At 49.4% G+C, this 27,702-nt stretch overlaps 1 protein-coding gene across 2 annotated transcripts in view; it reads left to right on the plus strand.

Moving 5' to 3' along the window:
• The window catches only part of KSR1 (kinase suppressor of ras 1), a 172,388-nt gene that overhangs the window by 89,121 nt on the left and 55,565 nt on the right, over positions 1 to 27,702 (plus strand). For both annotated transcript variants that reach the window (XM_050763196.1, XM_050763197.1), the window contains exon 2: positions 7,294 to 7,434. In XM_050763196.1, the coding sequence (XP_050619153.1) occupies positions 7,294 to 7,434 (141 nt within the window). The remainder of the gene's footprint in view (positions 1 to 7,293; positions 7,435 to 27,702) is intronic.

Below are 27,702 nucleotides of genomic sequence, written 5' to 3' on the forward strand. Positions count from 1 at the left end.
CCTCCCAAATCAGACTGGCCCACATGTAGGTTGCCTGGGACAGCCATGACACACCACAGAGGATGGGCTCAGGATGCTAAGGGGCACCAGCTATGGAGACGCAGGTTGGGGCACAGTGTAATGGAAGGATGACAAGGAAAGGACCTGCAGGTGGGGGGCACGAGGACTCCATGTTTCTGGAGATCCCCGCAGTTCTGGGGGCTGTGTCCTTTACCTGCAAAAGTCTCTTTCTTCAGTGGCACATGCTTCTCCTTGGCACAGTATCGGCTCAACCAGGCCCACGCTCTCCAGGGATGTCTGACAAGCCTCACCACCATCCAAGTGATACTCGTGGAGCCTCCATTTGGGAGGCCTGTGCCAGAGTCATACCAGAACAGCTGGGGTGGCAGATGACACTGAGGCCGATCAGGATGCCAGGTTGGGGGTATAGATGTTCCTTTAGACAAGTGGAGCCGATGTCGTTTCTGGTGACTGAGGTTGGAGGTTAGCATCCTCTGGTGCTGAGGTTGCAGGTGAGCACTCAAAGGAGGATGAGATTGGGTTCCCTGGAGTCAGCTGGGTGGGTACAGGTCTTGGCCCTCTTGCCTTTAGAAGAAATGTACCTGATTCGCAGGTTCCTCCAGCATTGTCCTGAAGTCAAGACCAGATTTCAGGGTCTTCCTTAGTCCCATCTCTAACATCTCTAACATGGGCAGATTCCCACCTATATCTTCTGTATTGCCCAGGGAGGTAATAAGAGAGAACCTGAGGGCTTCGCCCGAGAAGATCACCACCCACGTCCGCTGCCACCGCAAGAGTGTTTTCTGTGTTCCACACATTTTGCTGAACATTTTACATTCATATTTTTCTCATGTAAGCCTTCACAACAGCCTTTTGAGGTAGATCAACCCCATTTTACAGGTAGGGAAAGTGAGGCTCACAGGTTAGATCCTATGGCTATGTTCACCCAAGGGAATGGTGTCAAGGGACTTTAGGGCTACAGATATCCTTCATGGAGCCACACTGACTCCTGGGTGTGGCTGGAATAACCAGTGGTGGAATAACAGGACCCATGGTTTATTTTTTGCTTGTTCCAAGCACTTTGTATACAGCAACTCCCTTGGCCTCAACCTCGATAAAATGATACTCTTTTTATAGGTGGTGAAACTGAAGCTGAACCAAGGGGGATTTCCCCAAGGTCTTTGATTTTAGATGTCAGAGCTGGGACTAGAGCTGAGCTCCTTCAGCCCCAGATACTTAGTGAGTGCCTGCTGTAGTATTGGTAGCACCCACCAACTGTTTGTGGCTGACCTGATACTCTTCTCTTTCCGTAAGTCAGGCTCTGGTCAGGGCTGGGGTGGGCCCACAGTACATTCTTGAAGCAAAAGAATATTGGGGCGTGAGAGATGTTGGTTCCAGCCCAGGGCCTCCCCTGTGGCCAGAGACCTAATGACTCTTTCCCTCTTGCCGCTGGTCCCATCCCTGAAACCCCAGGTGCTTGTCTATTCCGGAAAATTTATATCTTGCGGTTTTGTGGTTAAGAGAAAATGACGCTACCAATGAAAGGTCCCGGTTTAGGCCCCCAGGGCTGGGCTGGCAGGCCCCACTGTGGTTTGTCTGGGAAAGTAGCCCCTTGGTGCTTCTGTGACTGCAACCAACTTTCCAAGAAGTGAGAGCAGCTTCATTTCACTCTGACGGGGAGTGGCTGCCTGCAGGCCACCTCCATTGTGAACCAGAGAAGTTTTGCTCTGTCAGCAGAACCCAAATCTGCAGAGGTTGTTTCTTGACAAGTTCTGGGAGATGCCAGCAGCTGGGTCATGCTGCACTGCGTGTCTTCCCTTTTCCTTGTCTCAGGCACAGCTCGCCAGGTTTATGGGTTATCTGGGTGCAGAGAAGAACCACTTCAAGTTCTGCGCAGTCCTACCCATGGGCCTGCTTTCGGCTGTCTAGTGGGGATCTCTACTGGCCTCTAAGAAAAGAAACTGCTTGCTCCTTTTCTAGGGAAGCTGCCCTGGCTTTTGAGATGTTCAGATCCCTGTCTCTTCACTTGCCCAGTTGGTGTTTGTTTTTTGCTGCCGTTTGATAAACTTTGTGTGCCTGTCTGGCACAATGTATTGTGTGTTTGTGTGTTCATCCTTTCAACAAAGGTTTTAAAATAGCAAACCAGGCCAGGTGTGGTGGCTCATGCCTTTAATCCCAGTACTTTGGGAGGCTAACACAAGAGGATCGCTTGAGCCTAGGAGTTAGAGACCAGCCTGGGCAATATGGCAAGACCCCATCTCTGTTATAAAAAAGAAAAAAAGCAACCCATGTGCTGGGTGCTGTGCTGGTTCCTGAGGTCCGTTGGTGACTAAGAACACCAGCTGGACCCCACCTCCCAGAGTTTCCAGCCTGAAGAGGGAAGCAGACAAGTGTGAAACATCAGAACTGCGATATGTGATCTGGGCAGGGGGCTGGAGGGCTTGAGGAAGGCTTCCTGGAGGAAGGGGTATCTGAGCTGATCCTTGTAGGCGGAGTCACTGTGAAGAGCTTGCTTAGCAGGGGACCAGAGCCTCAAAGCTGAAAAGGGCAGGCAGGTTGTGGGGAGGCTGAACTGGGTAAGGCCCAAATGCTGGCTCAGGCTAAGGCCAGGTGGGCTCATCTCGATGTTGGCCTGTGGTGGCTAAAGTCTTGTGCAAATGGCATATGTTATGAATCATTCCCAGAAGCAGGGCCCTTGAAGGCCATGTGCCAGTGACAGAAGGGCTCTAGTGCTGCTGCTTTTAGTGCCAGCAGCCCGACCTCTCTAGTTAATGTGGAAAAGAGTGGTTCTGAGTTTGCACAGCTGTTTGATTTATAGTCCTGTCTCTGGTCAGCCCTTTGAAGTGGTGGTTTCAGAGCCACGTGGAATGGAGGGAAGGGCTGGCTGTGAGAAACATGGGGATAAGGACCACACGTTTTCTTCCTCTGGCACTTCTGAGCACACGTTATGTGCCAGGTGCTGTAGTAGGAACTGGGGATATGAGGGAAATACGGTCCTTGCCCTGATGTCTGCCCTGACTCTAACCTAGTCTTTTGGAGGTCTCCATGCTGTAGTTGAATATGAGCTAGGTATCATCATTCCTGTTTACAGGTGGGTGAACTGAGACTCAGAAAAATTAATTATCTTCCTTGGGGCCGTGCAACCTAGTGTATGGTGGATTTGAACCCAGATGTGTTCAACCCAGAAGTCTGGGAGCTCATGTCTATTGGGGGAGATCGAGGCAGAAGCTGTTAACTGTAGTATGAGGCCCCTCCATGATCGGGGCTCTGAAAGAGTCACACGACACACCAGGAAGGGGAGAGGTGGACTCTGACTTGGCCTGGGTAGGAAACTCCAGCAGGTATTGGAGGAATAGCTGCTGGGTGAGTGTGTGCCTGCTGGGCAGGGCCAGGGGCTATGGAACGGAGCTGGGGGCTGGGGGAGGTTGGGGCCCTGGTTTTGGAATTTGCCTCTGGTCTCACTGGGTGGGATGGATCAGAGTGGGGTAAGCCAGGATGGGGCACATGAGTGCCTCCACTTAGACCTGTAGGATAAAAGCTCACTGGTGTGTCTACAGTTGTGAGCTTCATGCCCTGTAGGTGCTCCCCCAGGCTTAGGTTCCATAATAGGACAGCAGGTAGACTCAGAGTCCTGAGCCTTAGCAGTGTGTTTGTTTGATTAGCAGGGTCTGCTCTGGGCTCCTGAGGGGCATGGGGCGCAGGAGTGTCAGGGGGTCAGCCTCTGGGTCTGTGGTTTCACCAGACATCAAAACTGCACAGTTGAGAGTGTGGAATTATTTTGATTCTGACTCAGCGCTCCCTCTCCAGCAGTTGTCTACGCTTGCCACTGAGCCCCTAGCACCCTGAAGGGAGCAGGGGCCATGGGAGAGGGGTAAGCAACCCCAAGGGGGTTGAATCTGGCTCTATCAGATTGTTTGTGAGCCTGGGGCCAAACTAGTTTCTGGGCGAAATTTCAAAAACGCTGATGTGGCAGCAGTGGTTTCATTATTATGGGTCTCATTTCATGCTCACATCTCTCTAGCCACAGGAGTTCTTAACCTGGGGTCTGTGGATAGAATGCAGGGGGTCCATCCATGAACTTAGATGGGGAAGAAAATTGCACTTTTATTTTCATTAGCCTTAACTGGAATTTAGCATGTCGTTCCACTTGGTTGTAGGCAATGAGGCACAGTTATCTTAGCACACACCTGTGGCTCGGTCACCAGTAGGAGTCACAGATGTTTTTCCCATTACATCACAGTTGTGGAGCTATCTGAAAAAGCAGTTTACACTTGTCACAACTTTAAAGTTATGGCAGTTATTAGATGCACTGTTGGATGTTTAATACTTTAATAGAAGCTTTTATGACTCTATCACAGATGTCTTTTCTTTTTTTTTTTTTTGAGACAGAGTCTTGTTCTGTCACCCAGGCTGGAGTACAGTCAGACAAGGGATACTCAGCCTGTATCTCAGTATATTTTTCTTTCTTTTTTTTTTTGATACAGTCACCAAGGCTGGCAGGCTGGGGTGCAGTGGCACGATCTTGACTCACTACAACCTCTGCCTCCCAGGTTCAAGTGATTCTCCTGCCTCAGCCTCCTGAGTGGCTGGGATTACAGGCATGTGCCACCACGCCTGGCTTATTTTTGTATTTTTAATAGAGATGGCATTTCACCATATTGGCCAGGCTGGTCTCGAACCTCTGACTTCAGGTGATCCACCTGCCTTGGCCTCCCAAAGTGCTAGGATTACAGGCGTGAGCCACCATGACTGGCCGTCTATCACAGTTTTCAGTAGTTTGATAAATGTGTTTAAATAGAATTGATTTCCTTTGTAATTCTAAATGTGTTGTTTAATACATTTCAAAGCATTGTTTTGTCCAGGCGCAATGGCTCACGCCTGTAATCCCAGGACTTTGAGAGGCCAAGGTGGGAGGATTGCTTGAGCCCAGGAGTTCAAGACCAGCCTAGGCAACATAACGAGACCCCATCTCAAAAAAAAAGAAAAGATGAAATAAATGAAAGTATTGTTCTTTGAAAGAGATCATGGGCCTCCCTAGACTTCCACAAAGGTCCATGCCCCCAAAATGGTTATAAGCTCTTATTCTAATTGGAAATTTGGAGCCTTTCTTGATATTTGAAATTAAAAATTATTAATTCATCTTTTTTTTCTTTGTAAAATATTGTGACTCTGTTAACAAGAGTCCTTGCTCTTTAGAAAAATGTACTGAGGGCCTGATGCAGTGATCCTAAGTGTTTTGTTTTATACTCAGATCAAGTGATCTGCCTACCTTAGCCTCTCAAAGTGCTGGCTGACACATGTAATCCCAGCACTTTCGGAGGCGGAAGTAGGCAGATCATCTGAGGTCAGGAGTTTGAGACCAGCCTGGCCAACATGGCGAAAACCCATCTCTACTAAAAATACAAAAATTAGCCCTTTATGGTGGCACGCACCCATAGTTCCAACTACTCGGGAGGCTGAGGCACAAGAATCACTTGAACCCAGCAGGCGGAGGTTGTAGTGAGCCAAGATCATGCCACTGTATCCCAGCCTGCCAGCCTTGGTGACCATCTCAAAAAAAAGAAAAAAAAAGAAAAATATACTGAGATACAGACTGAGTATCCCTTGTCTGAAATGCTTGAGGTCCAAAGTGTTCTGGATTTTTGATTTTTTAGAATTCTGGAATATTTGTATTATACTTAATGGCTAAGCATCCCAAACCCAAAAGTTCAAAATCCAAAATGCTCCAGTGAGCATTTCTTTTGAGCATCATGTCAGTGCTCAAAATGTTTTAGATTTTGGAGAGGTTCAGATTCTGGGTCTTTGGAAGCGTTTCGGATTTTGGGTTTTTGGATTTGAAATGCGCTACCTATATTTACAGATAAAAGGAAAAGGAATGAATTAACACCAAAACCATGAGGGACAGCAGGGTTGAGAAGTGTCTCCAGAAGGCAGGTTCCTGTATGAGACTGTGAAAGGGGTACTTATTTTGGGGGGGATGCTTGGAAGTCACCATTAGGAGGCCACCAGAGTCTTAGCATCATTTCAGGAGCTCTCCCTGGGTCACTTAGCCGTAGCCAAGCCAGGCAGCTCCCTGGTCTTCTGGCGGTGAGCTCGTTTCCATCTGTCGAGCCTACCTGGCTCTATTTGGAACGCGAGTCCCTTATTTTTCATCAGACCTGGGCCGTGCCCTCCTTGTGCTTCTCTGTACCCCGTGTTCCCCAGTCCAATGCTGGGCACCCAGTCAGAACCGAGTGTTTGTCGGGTTGACCTAAGTCAGGCTGTCCTTGTATAAAGCTTATCTTATTTGAAGTTTTAGCCGTTTGCAAGTCTTTTGAAAGCTTTGGACAATAACTCTGGAAAATACACAGACTTGCATATCTGAAATTTGCATACATTTCAGGGTGTGGATCCCTGAAAGCCTACTGGGAATCCGAGTCCAGGACCCTGGCCAGTACTGCTGCTGCTCAGTGGTCATGGCGACACTTGCGGTGCTCACTGTATGCCAAGCGCATCATTTCTTCCATCTCTCTGAGAGTCAGCTTCCATTATCCCCATTTTTCTGAAGGATAAGATGGAGACCTTTTTCAAGATGGAGACCTTTATAGGGGGTTAAGTAACTTGTCCGAGGTCACAGAGCTAGGGTGTGACTGAGCCCTTGGATCCCAACCCAGGCAGTTGGATTCTTCGCTGGAAGCGTCCTAGGCGGGAGGTTACCCATTCTCCCCGAACCAGCAGGTCTTCCAGATTAGCAATTACAAACTCCCTGACCCCACCTTGGCAGGAAAGGCTTCTTTTTTTCCCGAGACAGGGTCTTGCTCTGTCACCCAGGCTGGAGTGCGGCGGTGTGATGTTGGCTTACTGCAGCCTTGATCTCCTGGGCACAATCGATCCTCCCACCTTAGCCTCCCAAGTAGCTAGGACTACAGGTGCGCGCCACCATGCTCGGCTACTTGTTGTATTTCTGGTAGAGACGGGGTTTTGCCATGTTGGCCAGGCTGGTAGGAAGGCTGCCTTATATTTAACCCAGCTCTCTGTTCTGACCAGTGTTGCCCATGACGCTCATGTCCTGAGGTGGGCAGTGTCAGCCGCCTTGGGTAGGGCAGGGGGCTCATGGGTGGCCACCAGCCTCTGCCTGTTCTCCCAGACCCTTCTCCACCATTTCCCCTCCCCTGCAAACAGCAGAGAGGAGAGCCAGCCCCTTTCCTCATCACATTGCTTGTGTCTGCCTGAGCTCCTCTGTAGTGTGCTTGGGCCTGCCATGTGGTTGGGCCACAGATGAACACAGGCTTTTCTTTTTTGGACTTTCTGCAGGCGAAGCTGGTCCGGTACATTTGTAAGCAGAGGCAGTGCAAGCTGAGCGTGGCTCCTGGTGAGAGGACCCCGGAGCTCAACAGCTACCCCCGCTTCAGTGACTGGCTGTACACTTTCAACGTGAGGCCGGAGGTGGTGCAGGTATGCAAGCCGGGGCTCAGCACGGGCATAGGCGTGAGGGGCCAAGCAGAGGGAACACACACAAACCCGAGGGCTAGCTTCCCCGTGGCTAAGACTAAGGGTTGATGCTCTCTACTCTTGAGAAGGAGGATGGGGAGGGACAGCAGCAGCCAGGAGGGATCCAGGGTACATGTGGCTCCAACAAGTGTCCTGGGTGCTATTGCCTGATGAACTAGGGCAGCCCCACGCTGGGCATTGATTTGTTCATCATACAACAGCCAACATATCTGGAAGCACTGGCTGTGTGGCAGACACTGTGTTAAACGTTTCTGTGTTTTGTAAGACAGATAATCTCACTTCTCATGAACTCCTATAAGGAAATTACTGTCATTGTTGCCATTTTATACTTGAGGAAATTAAAGCACAGAATGGTTAAGTAAGTTGTTTAAAATCACACAGCTAGTAAATGATAGCCTTGGAATTTGGAAATGAGAGTCTGAATTTAGTTTAGTCTTCTAACTGCTACAATATGCTGCCTTCCTTCCATCGTTCTCTCTTCCTGTGTGTGCAGCCTACCCACCTGCCAGCCAGCCAACTAACCAACCAGCGCACCCGGACTGTGTGCTGTGCCAGGTGCCAGGGGTGCAGGTCATCTGTCATGGAGTGCAGATTAGTCCTGCTTGGCAGGCGTGGTTCACCCAGTCAGATCTCATAAATCTCCTACTTCTGTCCTAAAATTAAAAATACTGGCTTTTGCTGCTGTGTAAAAAGTAGCATGAATTCATTATGTATAGATACTTTGGAAATAGAGAAGGAAAGAAATCACATACATACTCCTAACACTTAGAAAATCTATGATCTTTAAGGTCTTTTTTTTTTTTCCTTCCTCTCCCCGATACGGAAATCTTTTAAAAATTTCTATCTGGACGGTCCTGTAAGGTAGTCACAAGCCTCATGATTGTCAAGCACTTAGAACATGGCTAGTCCAAATTAAAATGTGCTATAACTTCTTGCCTTGCTCTTACCAGTGTGGGCAAGGCCCTGTGGCTCTCCCCCAAGGCACACTGCAGACCTGCCTGCCTCTCCCTCCCTGCCTCCAGCACCATGGTCCAGGCCACTGTCACCTCCTGCAGAACCTCTGCAGTGGCACCTCACCCCTTGCATTCCATTTTCCACCCAGCAGCCGGGGTGCTCACCTAGAAAGGTGACTTGGATCCCATCCTTTTTCAGTGCTTCCTGTTTCCTTCAGAATGAGTGCCAGATGCCTCCCTTGATCTGGCCTCTCTCACCGCAGCTTGCTCACCTTCTCCTTTGCTCAGTAGACTCTGACCTTTGCACTTGCTCCCCCCTTCCTTGGAGTGCTCTGCCCATGACTCATCCCTTGAATATTTTTCTGGTGTTGAGTGTTGTCACCGCCTCCAGGCAGTCATCCCTGATGATGTGATCTAAAGATCACCCCCTGCCCATCATTCTTGCCTGCACACCTGGGTTTATTTTCTCAATGACACCGACTACTTTCTGGAGTGACCTAACTGATTTGTTGTCTGTGGTCTGTCTGCTCCCCCTGGGATGCGAGCACCATGAGACAGGGCTTTGCTGTTTGGGTTTGTTTGCCACAAAATCCCCATTGAGTGTTGGGCCCAATATGGCAGTTGCTTGGTTGCGACAGATATAAAAATAAATACCTATTTATTTATTGAATAAGTAGATTTCATCATGACATGGGAGATGTCTCCAATAGCCCAGGGTTTGGCCCCGAGTGGGTGGTAACACAGGTTACTCTTAGCTCTGGCTTTCAGTCTAAGCCCTGCAAGAGAGGCCAGTGTAGGGATCATAGCCCCAAAGAACCCCCTTCCCAGCTATGCCTGGCTGCTATGAGTCACCTCCATGAGTCACCTGCCATGAGCCCTGGGAGAATTGGTGCCCCCAGGGGAGATGACCCTCTCCAGGAAGGCTAGGGCAAGTGCCCCAAAGATTTCTTGGGTGCAGTAGCACTCCCCACTTCCCATGCCAACGTCCTTTTCATTCATGAAGGACTTGTGCTGCCAGGAGCCCAAGCAGCCCTTTCCTGGGAGGCCTCTGCTGTCTGATTATTGAGCTGCACTGGTGGCCACAGTGGGGTCCTGGGGCCCCTGAGAGCCTCTGGGTTCTTTTGCCTCAAAGTTGACACAGAGCACATCTGGCGTGTCATGATGGGTGCACTGATGTGTTATTTAATTATCCCAACACCCTGCTTAATAGAGACCATTTTCCCCATCTCACAGTTGAGGAAGCTGGCACTCAGTGGGTACAGAAACTCACCAGGGTCCTAGAGACACAGAGGAGCAGAGCCGGGTGCCCCTCCACACCTGACACGGAGTCCTCCGTCACCAGGGTCCCAGAGCCAGAGAGGAGCAGAGGCGGGTGCCCCTCCACACCTGACTCTGAGTCCTTGGTCTCAACCACTTCTCTCTCCTTCTTGGAATGCCTGAATTCAGGCACCCCGCCAAGCCCTTTCACCTTCCGAAGCTCCAGTCTCCTCCTTTTGTGAAACGGGAATAACCCATGTGCTGCTTGCTGGCACAGGTAGTTGTGAAAGTCAAGTGCTTAGAGGCGGGGGTGGAAGAGGAAAAATTAACGATTTCCCACCTCTCTCTTGCCCTCAGCTGCTATTAATCCCAGGTGAGAGCCAGACCCAGGAGAGGCAGCTAGAGAGGCCTGTACACAGGGCAGCTCTGAACAGCCTCCTGGGAAGTGAAGGAAGGCTGGGATCGACTGACTAGAGGCAGTTTTCTGAATCAAGAGAGGGAGCGGGAGTCAGCCCAGAGCTTAGGACAGAAAGGGTGGCACACCAGCCTGACAGAGCTGGGCCAAGTGTCCTCTTTCCATCCCCCAAATTGGTACCAAGGGTGTCCTCCCCAGCAGGGCCAGGAGGAAGTGAGGCTGGAGTGGATGGGGAGCAGAAGGAGGGTGGACTGGGCTGCAGGAGCCTGTTGGAGGTACCTGGGCCTGGCAGCTTTCTTCCTGGGCTTTAAGAACCACAAGGAGCCATTAGTTGCTGTCACTACATCTTCCCCAGACTCTCCAGAAACCTCTTCTCAAGATTTCTCTTTTTCTTCCTCCCAAATCTCATGTCAGTTCCTGGGCTGTATACAGCCAGAATATTCTAAAGCCTAGAAAGAAAAGGCTATTTCCTTTACTAAACCCAGCTTCAGCTCCTACAGACTGGAAGAGGGCTACCTTGGTTCAGTTCTACCTCTGGGAGTTTCTCCTTGTACGTGCGTGGAAGCCTAGTGATGGGGGAACCCTGAGTTAGAGCAGCTCCCCAGGGCTTGGACTCCAAGGGCTGAAGCCAGGGGTGTGGGTCTATTTTATTCTGTTTCTTAACCCAGACAGTTGTTTGGACTCTGACTCGATACCCACTGCTGCCCCTGGCCGTGATGGATTCTGTGTGCTTTCAGTTGGAATTGGCTCTATAAGTTCTGCCCATCAAAGATAGGCGTAGTATTCAGAAGCCAAAGTTCCAAACAGCATTAAAAACCCATGCCTTTCAGAGAATCTTTTGAGTTCTTAACCCATTTATGTCGGAGGTTGCAGTTTTTTGAATTTTTGCAATCAGACCTTGGCGATAACCTTGAGCAGTAGGATATAAATAACTCCCATGTGCTTAGCATTCCAACAGTGGAACACTAGGCATACGTGGGTTGTCATCTAAAGCAGGGGTCCCCAACCCCGGGCCACTGACAGGTACCAGTCTACTTGGCCTCTTAGGAACCAGGCCACACAGCAGGAGGAGTGCGTTTATAGCTGCTCCCCATTGCTCGCGTTACCGCCTGAGCTCCACCAGCTGTCAGATCAGCAGCGGCGCCTACTTCTCCCAGGAGCACAAACCCTGTTGTGAACTGCGTATGCGAGGGATCTAGGTTGTATGCTCCTTGTGAGAATCTAATGCCTGATGATCTGTCACCATCTCCCATCACCCCCATATTAGACTGCCTAGTTGCAGGAAAACAAGCTCAGGGCTCTCACTGATTATACATTATGGTGAGTTGTATAATTATTTCATTATATATTACAATGTAATAGAAATAAAGTGCGTGACAAATGTAATGCACTTTAATCCTCCGGAAACCATCCCCCACTCCCTGTCTCTGGAAAAATTATCTTCCTTGAAACCAGTCCCTGGTGCCAAAAAGGTTGGGGACCACTGTTCTAAACCATTGTTTATTTTCTTAAATAAACTTTTTACTTCGGAATAATTTTAGATTTACAGAAAAGTTGCAGGGATGTACAGAGCGTTCTCGTATGTACCCCTCACCCAGTTTCCCCATCATTAACGTTGTCATGACCAGGGTGCCTTTGTCAAAACTGAGGAAATGACACTGGTATATTACTATGAATGAAACTCCAGACTATTTAGGTTTCACCAGTTTTTCCTTTACTGTCCTCTCTCTTTTCTAGTCCATGTGGAATCCAGGGCACCACATGGTTTACATTATTTTGATTTGTCATGTCTCCCCAGTTTCCTCTGCTCTGTGACAGTTTCTCAGTCTTTCCTTATTTTTCATGACCTTGACACTACTTTGTTTTTTGGAAGTGAGCCCTCCCTTAGGATTGGGGGGCATGGGGGGGTAGGTAGGTTAAGCTCCATCTCCTCTGGGGGTATATCTACACAGATTATTTGGAACTTTTCTATAGGAAAGAGTTGTCTTTTCTCCTCCATTTATTTATTCATTCAGTCATTTATTTATATCAGTATGGGCTCATGTCTTTTTCTTTTACACATTGGGTTCTAATCCAATACTACATGAATTTTTTATTGCTCAAGTTCTTCCAGCTTTGGCCATTAGGAGTTCTTGCAGGTTTGTTCCTGCGTCCTGTGATATGCCCCATCCTTCAGTTTTGTTTGGGGTGTGTGTGTGTGTGTGTGTGTGTGTGTGGAGCACTTCCTTTGCTTTCTGACACTATGGTATGCTGCAGCCCCCTCTTTTTTTTTTTTTTTTTTTACTAACCCCACTTCTAGAATCAGTTATTTCCCCAGGGAGCCTGGTGAGTCATTTGCTCTGCTTTGTTTTGTTTTGCTTTTATTATTTTTATTTTGTAAAACTGTGTTGAAATACACATAACATAATTTACCATTTTAATCATTTCTAAGTTTACAGTTCAGCGACATTAAATACATTCACATTGTTTTGCGACTGTCACCACTGGAATGTTTTCATATTCTCAAATGAACCATTGGCTTTATTAGAAGAGATGTGTTTATCATAGGGGGTAAAATGAAACAAAGGAGATAAAGTGGAAGAAAATTGCTGCATGCCATTTCCCTGAAGCCTGCTCATCTTTCTGGACATTTTCTAGCCCTCACATTCCTCTGCGTGTTGTCTCTTTTGTACACATGAGGTCAGGCCAGACATTTGGTTCAGGAACCTGCTCTTTCCCCTTAATGACCTATATTGCCATGGTTACAAGCACTGCTACCAAGAACATCTTTGTGCACCTGTGTATTTCTACAGGGAAAAAATCCTAGAAGTGAACTTGCTAGGCTGGATTTTAATGAATGTTGCCAAAGTGTCTTTTAAAATACAATAAGACAATAAAAGCAGCCTTTTCCTTCAACAGTTATTCATTCATTCATTCATTTATTTTGAGACAGGGTCTGCTCTGTTGCCCATGCTGGAGTGCAGTAGTGCGATCCCGGCTCACTGCAGCCTCAATGTCCTGGACTCAAGCGATCCTCCCGCCTCGCCTCCCAAGTAGCTGGGATTGCAGATGTGTGCACCATCACACCTGGCTATATATGTTTTTTAATTTTTTTGTAGAGACAGGATCTCTCTGTGTTGCCCAGGCTGATCTTGAACTCCTGGGCTCAAGCGATCCTCCTGCCTCAGCCTCCCAGAGTCCTGGGATTACAGACGTGAGCCACCATGCCTGGCCTGCTCAACTTTTTAATGAGACTCTCATTCCAGGTGTACCTGGAGATAGTAAACTGCGTGTATACCTTTTCTAAACTTGTACTTGGCTGGGCGGTAGTTAAGACCCCCAGCTCATCCCTGTTCCTGTCCTTGTATGTTTCCCAAGAAATTGCGTAGGTCCATGCCCACAGAAGAAGACTCAGAGTCAGAGGAGGGAGCAGGGTCCCTGGGTGTGTGGAATGGTCAATGTGGTGCAGGGCCCAGATTCCAGCCTGCCCTAGTCCTGCCTCAGGAATCCCTCTAGGGTGCCCAGGCCTTTATGGGTTGGTGTGGCCTCTTCTATGTCCAGAGGACACCTGTATTTTCTCCCTGGCTGTCCTGACTTAGTGCCTTAGCCCTCCTGTTGTTCAGGAAGCTAGAGAGCCCCCAAAGGGCCAACAGGAGAGCCTGGCTCACACAGAGCGGGAGGAGTGCTAAGGTCCTGCCAATGCCTCCATGGGACAGCCCAATCCAGGTCTGCAGGGAAAGGGACTTCCCTTTGTCAGGCTTCAGGAGGGACCTAAAACCCAACAGGATCTCCAGAAACCTGGCCCAGGGGGTGGGGATAGGTCCTTGGGGGTTTCTGTGGGGCAGCTGGTCTGGCTTGGAGGATATTAGAGCTGGACCCTTCTCTGCCTGGCTCTGAAGTTTGGCCTGGAGAGAAGTCTCCTCCAAGGTAGCTCAGACTGCAGAGATTGGCACCCTTAAGGAATAGTTCCCCGTATGTGTGAGAGACGTTGGACCAAAAGACACCACCAGCATCAGGAGGAGTCCTGGGGAGATAGAGGAGGCCAGGAAATCATTGCATCTGTCCCCTCTTTCCAGGCAAGAATTAGACATAGCATGCTCACTTGGCTGCTGGTGCCCACTGTGGTAGGCACTGCAGGGAGGTAACCCTGCCTCCCAGAACCACTGTCCAGTGGAAGCAGGATGGCCATGGTTGACCTAGGCAGGACCTGAGATCCTATGGGTATCTAGAATGGGCCTATCTGCCTTTTACACAGTGAGATCTTGGGCAAGTGACTTCATCTCTCTGGGCCTCAGTTTATGCATATGGGAAATGACAGATTAAGTGACCTTTTAAGTCCTTTCCTCAGATGGCTGCTGCTTCTGGACAGTAAAGGAGCCTAGAGTAGGAGGAGTTCTGTCAGGTGAGGTGGTTCGGAGAGACCATGTGGAGCTGCACCTTCCCCAGAACCCTCCAGATGGTAGCTTTGCCTTGTCTCTCAGACGTGTCTGCCCTCCTGTAAGTTGTATACCTTGCTGTCTTCGAGGTGTTTCATCATGTGCTTTTCCCACTGGCTCCTGTGTCATGTCTGTGTGTAGCAGTTGGAGCTCTGCCACACAGATCATGGGGCGGTGTTTTTACTCCTGTGCCCTCTGCCCCTGAGTCAGGCTTTTCTCCCTTGGATTTTGGGCAAAGCTTCCTTGTGTGTCTTCACCCAATTTTTTTTTCCTTTAGCCCCCCAGAAGATGTGATCAGCTGTCCATTGTTACTGAGAGATGGGAGTTTTAAATTTTTCAACACCAAACAAGTACAGAAGTGTTAGAAAGCAAGCAACGGCCCTCCTCCTCTTCCACTTGGCAGGGGTAATACCTTGTTAACAGGTCGGTAGGTGCATCTGCCAGACCTCTTCATGCATTTTATAGTCACTTAAAATGACGTGCAAATTTACTCCCTTCTCTCTTTTTTTTTTTTTTTTTTGTTTTTGTTTGCTGAAATGGGATCATATGATAGATATCATTTTGCAGGTTTTCAGTCTTAACGTCATCTCTGTTATCCACAAAAATTCATATTATTCTTCTTTAGCAGTAGAGTAGTAAGAGATACAGTTTCTTCAAGGTGTGATATGAATGCCTGTGTCTGAGGGGTACCCACCTGCTTACATATACACACACACAGTGACATCAGGCATCTTGGTGGTTCAGGTGACTCAGCACCTGAACGAAGAGGAGAGCCCGTGCCAAGAAGAGGCCAGGTGCCCAGCTCTAATGCCTGGCACATGGGAGGCCCTGGCAGATACTTACTGGGTGAAGGAATGTACCAAAGTCACTGCAGGATAGAGGTCGGGGATGCCAGACTTGAAAACAGGTCTCTTTGAATATCTGTCTATCTGTCTGTTTTTCTGTCTGTTTTTTTTTGCTTTGGAAGGGAACAAAATCCATGAAGTCTGCCTGTTTCCTTTTGCTAACCTGGCAATGCTGAAGGACCCCAGCATCTGTGCAGTCAGTGTCTGAAGATGATCTGCCCAGGGCTGCCCCCTGAGGCGTCCTGGGGGAACTGTGTGTGGTGGGATTTGTCCCTTCGGTCGCTTCGAGTTCTCTGCTGACCTTGACTCTTCATGGCTTCATGACTAGGACTTTGATTTTTCCCTGAGGAAAACATATACACAGATCGTTTGTGTGTGCAGCCATCTGTGTGTATAATCTCCTCCTTCCTTTACCATATTGCTTTCCTAGGGGCCATCCCTGCAGGGTTATCTAAATACCATTTCAGCTTTTGTCTTTTGGTTGGATAGTGTTTGTGGTCTTAAAATTTCCAGGAAATAATGCCTTTTCTACGAGAGGAAGAGAGGGGATAGACGTGGATGTGGTCACACAGCACGGCAGCTGCATTTCCAGGTTCTTGGTGTGGCTGAGGTGGCCCTGCATGGGTTTCTTTCTGTTCCCACCTGAGTCAGATGTCAGCCCTGTGCAGCTCCAAGCCTGCTCGGTGCTGCATGCCTGACCTGTGGCCCCTCGTCTCTTCTCTGTCTGTAGATGTTGGAGACAGAACTTGGGCGATGCCTCCATGTGTTTGCCCAACCGTTAGACCTTCATCTAGAGCAGCGCTGTTCCAAACGTTCTGTGTTGTCCATTCAGTGTGGCAGTCATTAGCCACATGTGGCTTGGGGACACTTGAAATGTGTGTAGTGCAACTGAGAAACTGAAATTCACATTTTATTTTATTGTAATGAATTTTAATTTGAATAGACATCTGGCTATGACTGCATTGGCCAGGGCCCTGTGGTGAGAGCTGGGATGCTGAACTCTGCCCCAGGAGCGCACAGACTGGGGTGAAACAGGAAGTGAGAGCCCCAGATGCCCTGATGGCTCCAGGATGGGATCTGTTGTTTCCAGTGGGCCGACTTGTCCTGGGTAGTCAGGGAAAGACGGATGTCCAGGAAGGCAAGAGCACACCAGGCGGAGGGAACAATATCTGCAGAGACCCTGAGGAGGAGGAAATCAGAGTCATCCTCATCGGAAGCGCAGGAGGAGGAGTCTGTGAGGAGGCTGGCGGGAAGCTGGGGTGGATTCCTGCAGCTCTCCCTGTGTGCAGTGTAGGGGTTGAGGCTCCTCTTGGGGGATAGTGGAAGCATGTGTGAGAGAGGGGGAGGAATTCCAAATGAACATTAGAATTGTTTAAAGGAAAATAAAACTCCTACCAAGAAGGCTGCATTCATTCACATGGGAATGGGCTGAGAGTGACGGGGTGAGGAGCGCTGCCTCCCTCATGGCTGGAGGGTGGAAGGGCTGGGGATAGGAAATGAGATGGGAGCGAGCTCAGAGGCAGGGCCCCGCCCCACTCCCGGTCATTTGGAGTCGCACACTGTGGCTGTTTCCAGCTGCGCCCTGTCCCACAGGTTACATCTAAAAGTCACAGCTTCATACTCTGGCGGCAGCTGGGGAAATGATTTCAAAGCCTGCTGGCATGGAGCCATTTTTTTTTTTCTTTAGCAATTTCCCGGTTGGAAGTTGTTGAAAGGAAGTGGCAAGCGCTGCCTGAGCAGTTCTAGCTGGGAGAGGTGGGTGCTGCAGAGTCTGGGATTCCAGGGTGAAAGCCACAGATTCCCCTGAATAAGCTCTTACTGCTGGTGGTTCCTGAACTGAAGATGCAGGCAGATCTGGTAAGGGGATTTTTGTTGTGATCCTGACTGGGCATGTTTCTCTTTCCCCTCTCCTCTATCCTTGTGTTCCTGTGTTTAAGACGAGGTCTTTTCCCAGGGATGGGAGAGAAAGCTACCTGACTCCAGCCACCATTTGGTTTCCCAGTGGCTGGGGGTGGCTGGAGCTCTGTGTGGACACCAGGAATGTAGGCTGTATGAGGCAGGAGGATGTGTGAGACCTAACCAGGAAGGCGAACCCGCGTTTGGCTCCTTGGGTGCAGCTTGAGTCGGCATGACTATGGCCCTCATTCCTAGCCTCTCCTTCCCACCCCTCCTCCTGTCGGCCCCACACTCTCTCTTTGAGAGCCAGAGGGCCAGCTGTTCTTACAGCCTTGCTCTTTGGCAACTGGGAGCCTCCCCAGGAAGCAGCACACACCCTCACGCAGCCTCCTGGAGGGATCTGTGCCGATGTGTCAGCCCAGCAGCACAGGGCTGCCTTGGTACCAGCCCAGCGGGGGCTGGGCCACACAGCTCTCCACTTAGGATGGGGAAATGGAGGCCAGTGGTGGACTGGCGTGCCTGAATCGCCCAGCCAGTCAGGACAGGAGCTGAAGTTGGAACATGGAAGGAAGGGGCAAGCTACAAGGCCAGCATTGTATAGATGTTATCCTGTTTCATCCTTATCCCTAGGGCAGGAGAGAGGGAGATATGATGATCACCTGCAAGCTGATGGCAGGATGAGGATTCAAACCCAGGTCCTTGTACTTCCTTCTCATACACAATTTTGTCATCTAATATCTTACCCAGAATAGCGTAGTCTGGGGCTACTGTATGGTATGTAGTTGTGTAAATGAATTGATGCCTACCTTTGTGTGTGTGCGCATGTGTCTCTCTCTCTCTCTCTGTCTTCCCCCCTCATTTCTTCTTTCCTTTACATTCACTAGTTACTCATATGCACCCATTGATCACTTACCTTTTGCCTGGTAGCTTGATTAATTATCACAGAGGATTAATTGATGAGCAAAATAGTCTGTCCTGGACGCTTACCTCTAGTGTGATGCACATGTCTGCAAATAACCAGGGTGCACAGCTGACTGGTGGCCCCAAGGAGCGGGGAAGGGATGAAGCATGGTCAGGTACAGAGCTGAGGTCCTACTTCCATTCAGTTATTTATTCACTCACTGAGTGTGTATTTAGCACCTGTTGTGTGCTTAGCACTGTTCTAGGCACCGAACATGAGTTCCTGTTCTTCTGCAACTGGCAGACATCACTTTCTCCAACAGATGAAGTCATTAATTTTTCTGATCTTGAGCCAAAGGTACCCACTTTTCAGGGTGGGGGTTCCCCTGGTTTCATGAAATCTGAAAACTCATGAGCATGAATGTCCCGCTTAGTCCTGTACTGCTTGGTATTTGTTTGCTTGTTTGTCTGTTGTTTATTTGTGGCAGGGTCTTGCTCTGTCTCCCAGGCTGGAGTACAGTGACTCTATCTTGGCTCACTGCAGCCTCTGCCTCCCAGGTTCAAGTGATTCTCCTGCCTCAGCCTCCTGAGTAGCTGAGACCACAGGAACGTGCCACCACACCCAGCTAATTTTTGTATTTTTAGTAGAGACGGGTTTTTTCCATGTTGGCCAGGCTAGTCTTGAACTCCAGTCCTCAAGTCCTCCCAAAGTGCTGGGATTACAGGCGTGAGCCACCAGGCCCGGCCTTGCTTGGTGTTTTTCATCAATCCTTTGGATTTCTGGGCTGCCCAGTCCAGTGAAAACTGACTAGACTAGAAGCACCATGCTGGCAGGGACCTTTCTATTTCGTTCACAGCTCTATCCCCAGTGCCTGGCATGTGGTGGGTGTTCTTGTTGAATGACTGGATTCAAATAACGTTATCCAAAGAATTTTGGTCTCTTGGGCCAAGGCATCTCAGGAGCTCTCTTCTGGGCCAGTGAAGGTTGCATTACAAGGATCTCTGGGGAGGGTGAAGACAAGGTGGCTGCTGGTGGCCTGCCAAATCCCAGGGCTCCCAAGCCGCCTCGGGCTTCTGTTGGTAACAGAACTTGAGCAGGACTGTGTGCCTGTAGCCCTGCCATGAGATGGCTTTGGTATCGTGTGGGCCTGAGCCCCCTCTGGGGACTACCTGGCTTCGGAATGGTCAGCTTGTGTTTGTTCCCACCTCCTCCTAGGACCACCTCAAAGGCAAGATTGCTCTAGAACAGATCTGACTATGGCCAGATATCACTGGGAAACATTTATGTCAACACTGCACTGTTTTAAATATTATAAAGCAGCAATCTCTTATTACCCTTCTTTTAAAAAAAAAAACAGCACATAAATTTCAGTGGCCTCTGCTCCTAGCTATGTACCTTTGAGGGAGGCCACAGGATTGGAAAACAAAATTGTTTTGAGTGTCACCTCTGGAAGTAAATAGCCTTGGAGGCAGACAAAATTTTGACAAAATTCTTCCTTTGCCACTTGCCAGCATTGTGACCTTGGACAGGTCCCTTGACTTCTCTGAGCTGCTCTTGCTGGAAACCTGAGAGTTGTTTCCAACTCATTCTGTTTCCTCAATGTCCACGTGGAATCAACTAGCAAATCCTACTGGCTCTATGTCCAAGTATGGGTCTCAAGTCCTTCTGCATCTCTTTTCCATCACTGCCACCTCCCTGATCCTGACTAGTCCTTGGACTGTTGCAGTTTCTTTCCCCTGTTGCTCCCTTTACCCACTCTTTACCCTTTTCATTTCATTCTTCATGGGCTAAGAGCAGTTTTAGCAAATCTGGTTATTTCACTTTCTTACTTTTTCTTTTTCCTTTCTCCTTTCCTGTTTCCTTTTTTTTTTTTCCATTTTCCTTTTCTTTCTCTTGCTGCCCAGGCTGAAGTGCAGTGGTATAATCATGGCCCACTGCAGCCTTCAACTCCTGGACTCAAGCTATTTTCCTGCTCCCCAGTAGCTGGGACTACAGGTGTGCACCACTGTGCCCAGCTGTGTTTTTATTTTTTAGTTGAGATTGGGTCTCGCTCTGTTGCCCGAAGCTGATCTCAAACTCCTGGCTTCAAGTGATTCTCCCACTTGGCCTTCCAAAGTGTGAGGATTACAGGCATGAGCCACCGAGCCTGGCTAGATAGTTCTGAGTTAAATAATCTGTCAGTGTCTTGTTAACGCTTAACACAAAATCCAAACCCTTCACCTACCTTTGAGGCCCCTTAAGTATTCAGTATCTGCCACCTTCTTCCACGTCATCTCCTGCCTTTCCTCACTCTGCTGCCGGCAGGAGAACGCATCAAATGGTTTCCTGTCTTAGCCCAGGGCCTTTGTATGTTCTGTTTCCTCTGCCTGGAAGTTGCTGTACCCTTGTGGCTAGTGCCATCTCATCCTCTGACCGGGGCTTAGAGGTCAGCTCTTTAGAGAGGCCACCTTGTCTAAGCTTAGAGGCCTGCTATACCTGCCGCTTTATCTCAGCATGCTCTTTCCTTTTAAGCACTTATTCACAACTTCAGTTACGTATTTTAGCTATTTTTTGATTTGTACAGTTGGTATTCAGTAGCATTTTTTTTTTTTTGAGATGGAGTTTCACCCTTGTTGCCCAGGCTGGAGTGCAATGGCGCGATCTCGGGTCACTGCAACCTTCACCTCCCAGGTTCAAGCTATTCTTCTGCCTCAGCCTCCCAAGTAGCTGAGATTACAGACACCCGCCACCAGGCGCGGCTAATTTTTTTGTATTTTTAGTAAAGACAGGATTTCACCATGTTGGCCAGGCTGGTCTTGAACCCCTAACCTCAGGTGATCTACCTGCCTCAGCCTCCCAAAGTGTTGGGATTATAGGCATGAGCCACCACACCTGGCCTTCAGTAACTATTTGTTGACTGGATGGGATGGATAGATGGATAAATGGAAGAATGACATGGCACCGGGGCTCACAGTAAGTACTTACTTAATTGAAGTTATTATATTCTTCTGTTCCTAGTTAGAACTTTTTTCAGAGCAAATTCAGATACCTGTTGGCTTAAAACAGAGACTTACCAGTTTAGGCAATACAAATCCAAGGAAGTCTGGATGCAGGGGCTCAGGTGATGCCATTAGGATGTGCCAGTGGGACAGGCTTGCTCCACATGGCAGGTATGAAGGGTGAGCCTCACTACCTTTTGCTGTAGTCATGGTTGTCCATGAAGGGCTGTTTCCCTTGGCTGAAAAATAGCTGAAAAATTGCAGAGAAGGCTCTGATTGGCTTGGCTTTGACCACATGCTCATACTGTAACCAATCACTGGGCTAAGAAGATGGAAGACCCTACCCCCACCCCCACCCCCAATAGGCTCAGAAGGTTTAGCCTTGGTGGAGAGGCCAGGCCTGGGGGTCAGGGCCACCTGTACTGAGGAAATGGATTCTTGGAGGAAAGACAGGCCTGATAACAGAAGGCAGAGACCTGTAGAAACTTTTCCTCCCTCAGAGATGATTTGTCAGAGGCTTCGCAGCTTTGCAGGAAGGGTCTTCAGAGATCGTGTTTCTTTTTTTTTTTTTTTTTTTTTTTTTTTTTTGAGACGGAGTCTCGCTCTGTCACCCAGGCTGGAGTGCAGTGGCGCAATCTCGGCTCACTGCAAGCTCCGCCTCCCGGGTTCACGCCATTCTCTGGCCTCAGCCTCCCGAGTAGCTGGGACTACAGGCGCCCGCCACTGCGCCCGGCTAATTTTTTTCTATTTTTAGTAGAGACGGGGTTTCACCATGGTCTCGATCTCCTGACCTTGTGATCCGCCCGCCTCGGCCTTCCAAAGTGCTGGAATTACAGGCGTGAGCCACCGCGCCCGGCCCAGAGATCGTGTTTCTAGAATACAGTAGGTGAGCCCACCCTCCAGTTTTTGTTTTTAATAACATTTCTCATTTCCCTCACTATGAAATCAATGTTTATTTTAGAAAATAATAGGCAAAGAAAACCCCGCTCAGAGACAACCATTGGCTCTTAGCTTTTTAGGTGTCGTCTTACTATCCAGTAATTTACATATATGTTTATTTTCAAAGTGTGTAAAGTATAGAAATTACAGAAAACAATAACAGCTACCATTTATTATGGTTTGCACTGTAATCTTACTACTCAAAGGAAACACGGTAAACCATTTGATGCATTTCCTTCCAGTCAACCAACTTTGCTAGGCTTCTCTTTTTCTTTTTCTTTGTAGTTTATTTATTAATTTATGCTGTAATTCTTTAGCAGGCACTCCCATTGTGCCTGGGACTGAACTGTGAGCTTTACGTGGAATCTCATTCAGTCCTCCCAGTAACTGTATGAGGAGGCAATGCTTTTATCCTCAATATAAAATAGAGATGGATAAACTACGTGAAATTGTCACTTGCCTGAGGTCACCTAAATGTTAAGTGGTGGAGCTGGGATTCATATCCAGGAGTGGGTTATGAAATACACACACACTCTCTTTCCCTCTCTCTCTCTCTCTAAATGGTCTTAGGTAGGACCATGTCATACATGCCCTCTGAAATGCCTGAGCATCTTGCCTTTTTAATTTTATTACATTTATTATTATTATATTTATTTGTTTTTGAGATGGCATCTCACCCTGTCACCCAGGCTGGAGTGCATTGGCACAATCTTGGCTCACTGCATCCTCCATCTTTTGGCCTCAAGCAATCCCCTACCTTAGTTTACCTTAGTCTCCCGAGTAGCTGGGACTATACGCATGCCACCACACCAGGCTAATTTTTTTGTATTTTTGGTAGAGACAGGCCTTTGCCATGTTGCCCAGGCTGGTCTCCAACTCCTGAACTCTAGCAATCTGCCTGCCTCAGCCTCCCAAAGTGTTGGGATTACAGGTGTGAGCCACCGCACCTGGCCACTAATTATTACTTTAAAGTAGCATTCTGTAAATCTAATTATGAACATCCATTGTAGGAAAATTTAAAAATACAGAAAAGTTTGAAAATAAAATAAACCCCCCACATAAGCCTGCCAGCCACTGATAGCACTTAACTGTTTCTACATTTATTTTTTCATTTGCATGGACTCAGGTTCACGGTTTCTGGTGTAGACCTCTAGGAGTTTTGACAGCCGAGCATCCTTTTGAAGGTTGTCCCACAAGCCATCCCAGGCATCTGCTGCCTGCAGTTCATAGAGTTCTTCCTGTCAGTCTCCACACCACCCACCCGAAGCATGTGAGAAGCTGCAGGGGCTTGGGGGCAGTTGGAGTTCACGTGGGGGTGGGGGTTCCCCAGATGATTCATTGGAAGGAGGGAGATGACAGTGTTCATATTGACTCAGGTCCTACTTTTTGGAGAGAGGTGGCAAGACAGGAAAAACCTCTTGGTGGCCTGACATCCTGGGTGCCTGGTCCCTAGCCCCTGCTGCAGGGCCTGCTGGAGCCTGCATGTCTCCCACCCAGCATCTGCCCCGGGAAGTATGTGCTGACTCCCCAGCTCCCAGGCACAAACTATTTTTGGCTGCAGTGACTGTTCACTACAGTCATGAAAACAGAAACCCCTCTCCCTGCCTCCTTCCATGGGACACTGCACTGGGGGCCAGGGCTGCCGGGGACCCTGGGCTCAGACCCCTCGCCATGTATCGCCTGTGGAGCTGGGTGACGGCCAAGGTGTCCAGGGGCACAGGGCCCCCACCTCCGGGAATGCCAAGAGAAGCCCGAGGCGTGAGCCCACCTGGGCTGGAGGATTACGAAGTAGGCACGGGGTTCTGGGTGTAGGAGGCCATTCCATAGCTGCCTGGAGTTGAGTCTGTTTGCTGGGCTCTGAGTCCCTGCTTTGCTAACTGACTGTAGAACACGTATGGAGAAGTCTCATGTTGGGGCAGAAGGTGCTTCTGTTTCATGACTTCATTCGCTGTCTTCTGTGTGATAAATTCACTAGGGATCAGTTAGAATCTTCCTGAAATAGATCCTCCCCATCCTTCTAGTGAATAGTGTTTGGTCATTTCCTGCTTTTGAGTAGGACACATGCTTGTTCTGAGCATGCTGCATTTTTACAGGGAGCTTAAGAACGTGGAACTATATGGGCTGATCCAGCCCTACCTCTCCATGCTTCTGGTTGACCAGGCCAGGGAGGCCGATGGTTACAGAGACTGGGAGTGCTGACTTTGGGGTCACACAGACCAAGGTCCAAATCCAGGCCCTGTTACTCAGCGCTTGCTGTGTCTTAAGGTGAGTAACTTAGTCTCTATGAAGCTCAGTTCCTTAGCTACCAAGCCGTTGTGCCCAGGCTACTTACAGAGTGGTGATAATACCAATAGTTGTTATTTTTATGATTAGACTGATCGTGAAAAGGGGAAATATGTCAAGAAGCTGTGTAAGAATCCGTGCTCCATGGCCCTGGGTGGGTCTCAGGCTGGGCGTTAGGGTGTCGCTGGTGACGTGGGATCTGTTTCTTCCTTTCAAAAAGAAGAAAAGTGCATTGTCACCAAAGTGGGGGTGGGGCTCACATCTGTAATCCCAGCACTTTGGGAAGCCAAGGCAGGAGGATTGCTTGAAGCCAGGAGTTCGAGACCAGCCAGACTGACATAGTGAGACCTCGTCTCTAGGAGTGGGCAAGAACATGGACTTGAGGAGTTCCACCCATCTGCCACCTTCTAAGCCACTGAGGCCTAGGGACTGGCTAGGCTTCAGGCGAGACCACGAGCCCAGAGCCTCATTGCTTCTGGATTGCACAGGGCTCTGGGCCCACGAGGCACTCATGTGGCTTGGCGTCCCTTAGGCAGAGGGAGGTGATTCTCAGGGCAGACCTCAGGGAGATCTTGACCTTGGCTCCCTTCTTGGACTAGCGCAGAAAACCTGGAAGGAATGAAACCTTTGCACTTGGGAATGCCTGCTGGAAACTGGCGCGCCCTCCCAGGGGCATGGTATATCCTGGCATTGGTTACTGGCAAGTGTGTCTGGACACCTGGATCCTGGTTTTGGCACCATTGTTTGGGGTGACCCAGGCAGGTTTTCTTCTCTGTAAAATGAGTGCTGACTAGATCGTCCCTAAGTTCCCTTTGGAGCCTGCCTTTGATCTCGGCAGAGAAGGGGTTTCTTCCCGACCCCTTGAAGATCCGTTGGCCCCTTTCGTGCCCCTAGAACCTGGTAACTGTGGCATTAGTCTCCCCAGCTTCTCCTTGGCCATCTGTTCAGGGGCTCTGTTGAGCTCCCATAGCTTTGACGCCTGTTGCTGCTGTGGGGCAGGAGTTGTTTTCAAGGTTTCTGGAAAGCCACAAGGGCTGCCTGAGGGGAGCAGGAGCTCCTGAGAGGCCGGTCTCCTAGTTGGACCCCCATGGGGCAGCTCCGAAACCCGACAGCTCTTGTTCCTAGGCAGAGGATCCTGGTTCTCCTCTCTCCAGCTCTGGGCTCACTTGCTATGGCCTGGCTCATCTCCCATCTGAATGGACCGACCACCCCAAAGGACAGACCTCACGTGCTGAACACCGGGGCGTGTCCCTTTGATGGAGGGCATCTGTGATTTGGCTCCTGGCCCCACAGGGGACCCACCAGACTCCAAGGCTGGCGCCTGAGGCCTAGTTGACAGTCTGGGTGCCCTCTGGTGCCAGGGCCCTCACTGGCTGAATTCCGAGCTCTCGCCCTGTGCATGTGGAGGAGGAGGGGAATCGTCTGACCATTCTCTTTTTCAATGATGTGTCCGAGCAGTAGAGACTGGGGATGGGGAGCAGTAAAGATGCGAGGGACATGGTCACACCCAGGAACCCCTGTTTAGTTCTGTCAGTGCCTTGACCCCCAGGAGAACTGGGGTCCCCCATGGGGAGTTACATCTCTAGCCACACTGGCACCCTCCTCATAGGATTACCGCATCCCAGTTTGCCGGCAACAGTCCCAGCTGAGGTCTGCTGTCAGGGCTCTACCTTCTATAGAGGAAAAGTATCCCTGTTGGGGGGCACGTCCTGTGCCTACCCTCCTCTGTAGCCCCATCCTCACCCAGCTGCCATCCCAGAAAGGGCCTCTGACCCCAGGCCCTCAGCTTTAGCCCCTGCACATAGCCCTGTTTTGTGCAGGGAGGGACTTTCTCATTTGCCAGTCCCCTAGAAATTGAGTGTCACCCAAGGTTAATGCAGCCCTTTGGCTGCGGCTCACCCTCCCATGTCTCATCCTGACCCCACTTTTCCTTTTGAATGTTCTTTAAACATTTAAAAAATTTAATGTATTCATTTTGACTCAAGTTCTAGCGTGGGATCTTGTGGATAATACAGTTTCTTTTTTTAAAAAAAATTAAAATTTTACAATCACGCATTTTGTAAAATGTTGCAAAACATCTTGGGTGTAGGGAAAACCACCCTGTAAAGGCCTCCCCATCTCTTCTCTGCATTTTGGGAGTAATTGGGGACACACCAGTGCCCAAAGCTGGAGTACCTGTGTGTGTTTCTCTAATGCAGGACACGTCTGGCCATTTTCACACAGGAGCCTTGTTTTAGAAATGTGTGTTGATGATGCAGAGAAAGTTGACAAGATGTGAGTGTGCCCGAAAGCCTGTCCTGCTGTATGCTGGGGTTTAGGTGGGGAGGTGGGAAAGGAGGAGGAGCCAGGCCCAGGGCCACCAGGAGGGGGAGCCCAACAGCATTGCTGTGTGTTTGGGGGTTGCCAAACTCTGGCCCATGGGCCAAATCCAGCTCAGCACCATTTTTTGTAGAGCCTTGTGAACTAAGAGTGTTTTTTACATTTTTGAACTGGCGGGAGGAATTAAAAACAACAATATTTCGTGACCCGTGATAGTTACATGAAATTTGTTTCAGTATCCATAGTTAAATTTTATGGGAGCACAGCCACACCCATTTGTGTACGTGTTGTCTGTGGCTCTTGTGGCGCCACAGCAGCAGAGTGGAGCAGTTGCAACAGAGACCATGTGGCCCATAAAGCTGAAGAGACTCTGTGTGGCTTTCAGAAAAAGTTTGCCCATTCTCTGGATTTATAGAAGGAGGAATGGGGCCTTTCCACGCTGATAGGGAGAGCAAGGAGGCAGCCACAGGACAAACTTTCCAGGAGGGTGGGCTGGCCTGGAGAGAAAGTGGTGGCTGTGATGACAGTGGGTGCAGCGGAAAGCTAGAGATCTGGTCCCAGGCAGAGTTGAAAAGTGTCAGCCTCCTCTGAAGGACTGGAGTGGAGGCTAAGTGGGATTAAAAGGGAATGTGGAGAGACCTCCTTGGAGGAGCCTCCTGCAGCTGCTTTAAACCCCACTGCCAGAGCTCACCCTAGCTGGGCCCGGGGATAGAGCGGTGGGGGGTCTGGAAAGTCAGATGTGACCTGTGATGCCAGTGGTGGCAAATAAACGCTGCCCTGGGAAAAAGGGCTCACTTCATAGTGCAAGGCAGTGGACACCAGGGCTGGCTGGTGGTGGGTTGAGATGGCCTTGTTCTCTGTGACCTTGAGTAAGTTACCCGCCCTCTCTCAGCCTTATCTCCCATCTCAGGCTGTTAGGAGGATTGCATGTGCTGACCTCTGTGGTTCATCTGACAGAGTGCCTGGCACGCAGGAGAGATGTGTAATAAATGCTTATCGCCCTTTCTTGC

This window comes from Macaca thibetana, chromosome 16 (genome assembly GCF_024542745.1).
Source record: "Macaca thibetana thibetana isolate TM-01 chromosome 16, ASM2454274v1, whole genome shotgun sequence".
Taxonomy (NCBI): domain Eukaryota; kingdom Metazoa; phylum Chordata; class Mammalia; order Primates; family Cercopithecidae; genus Macaca; species Macaca thibetana.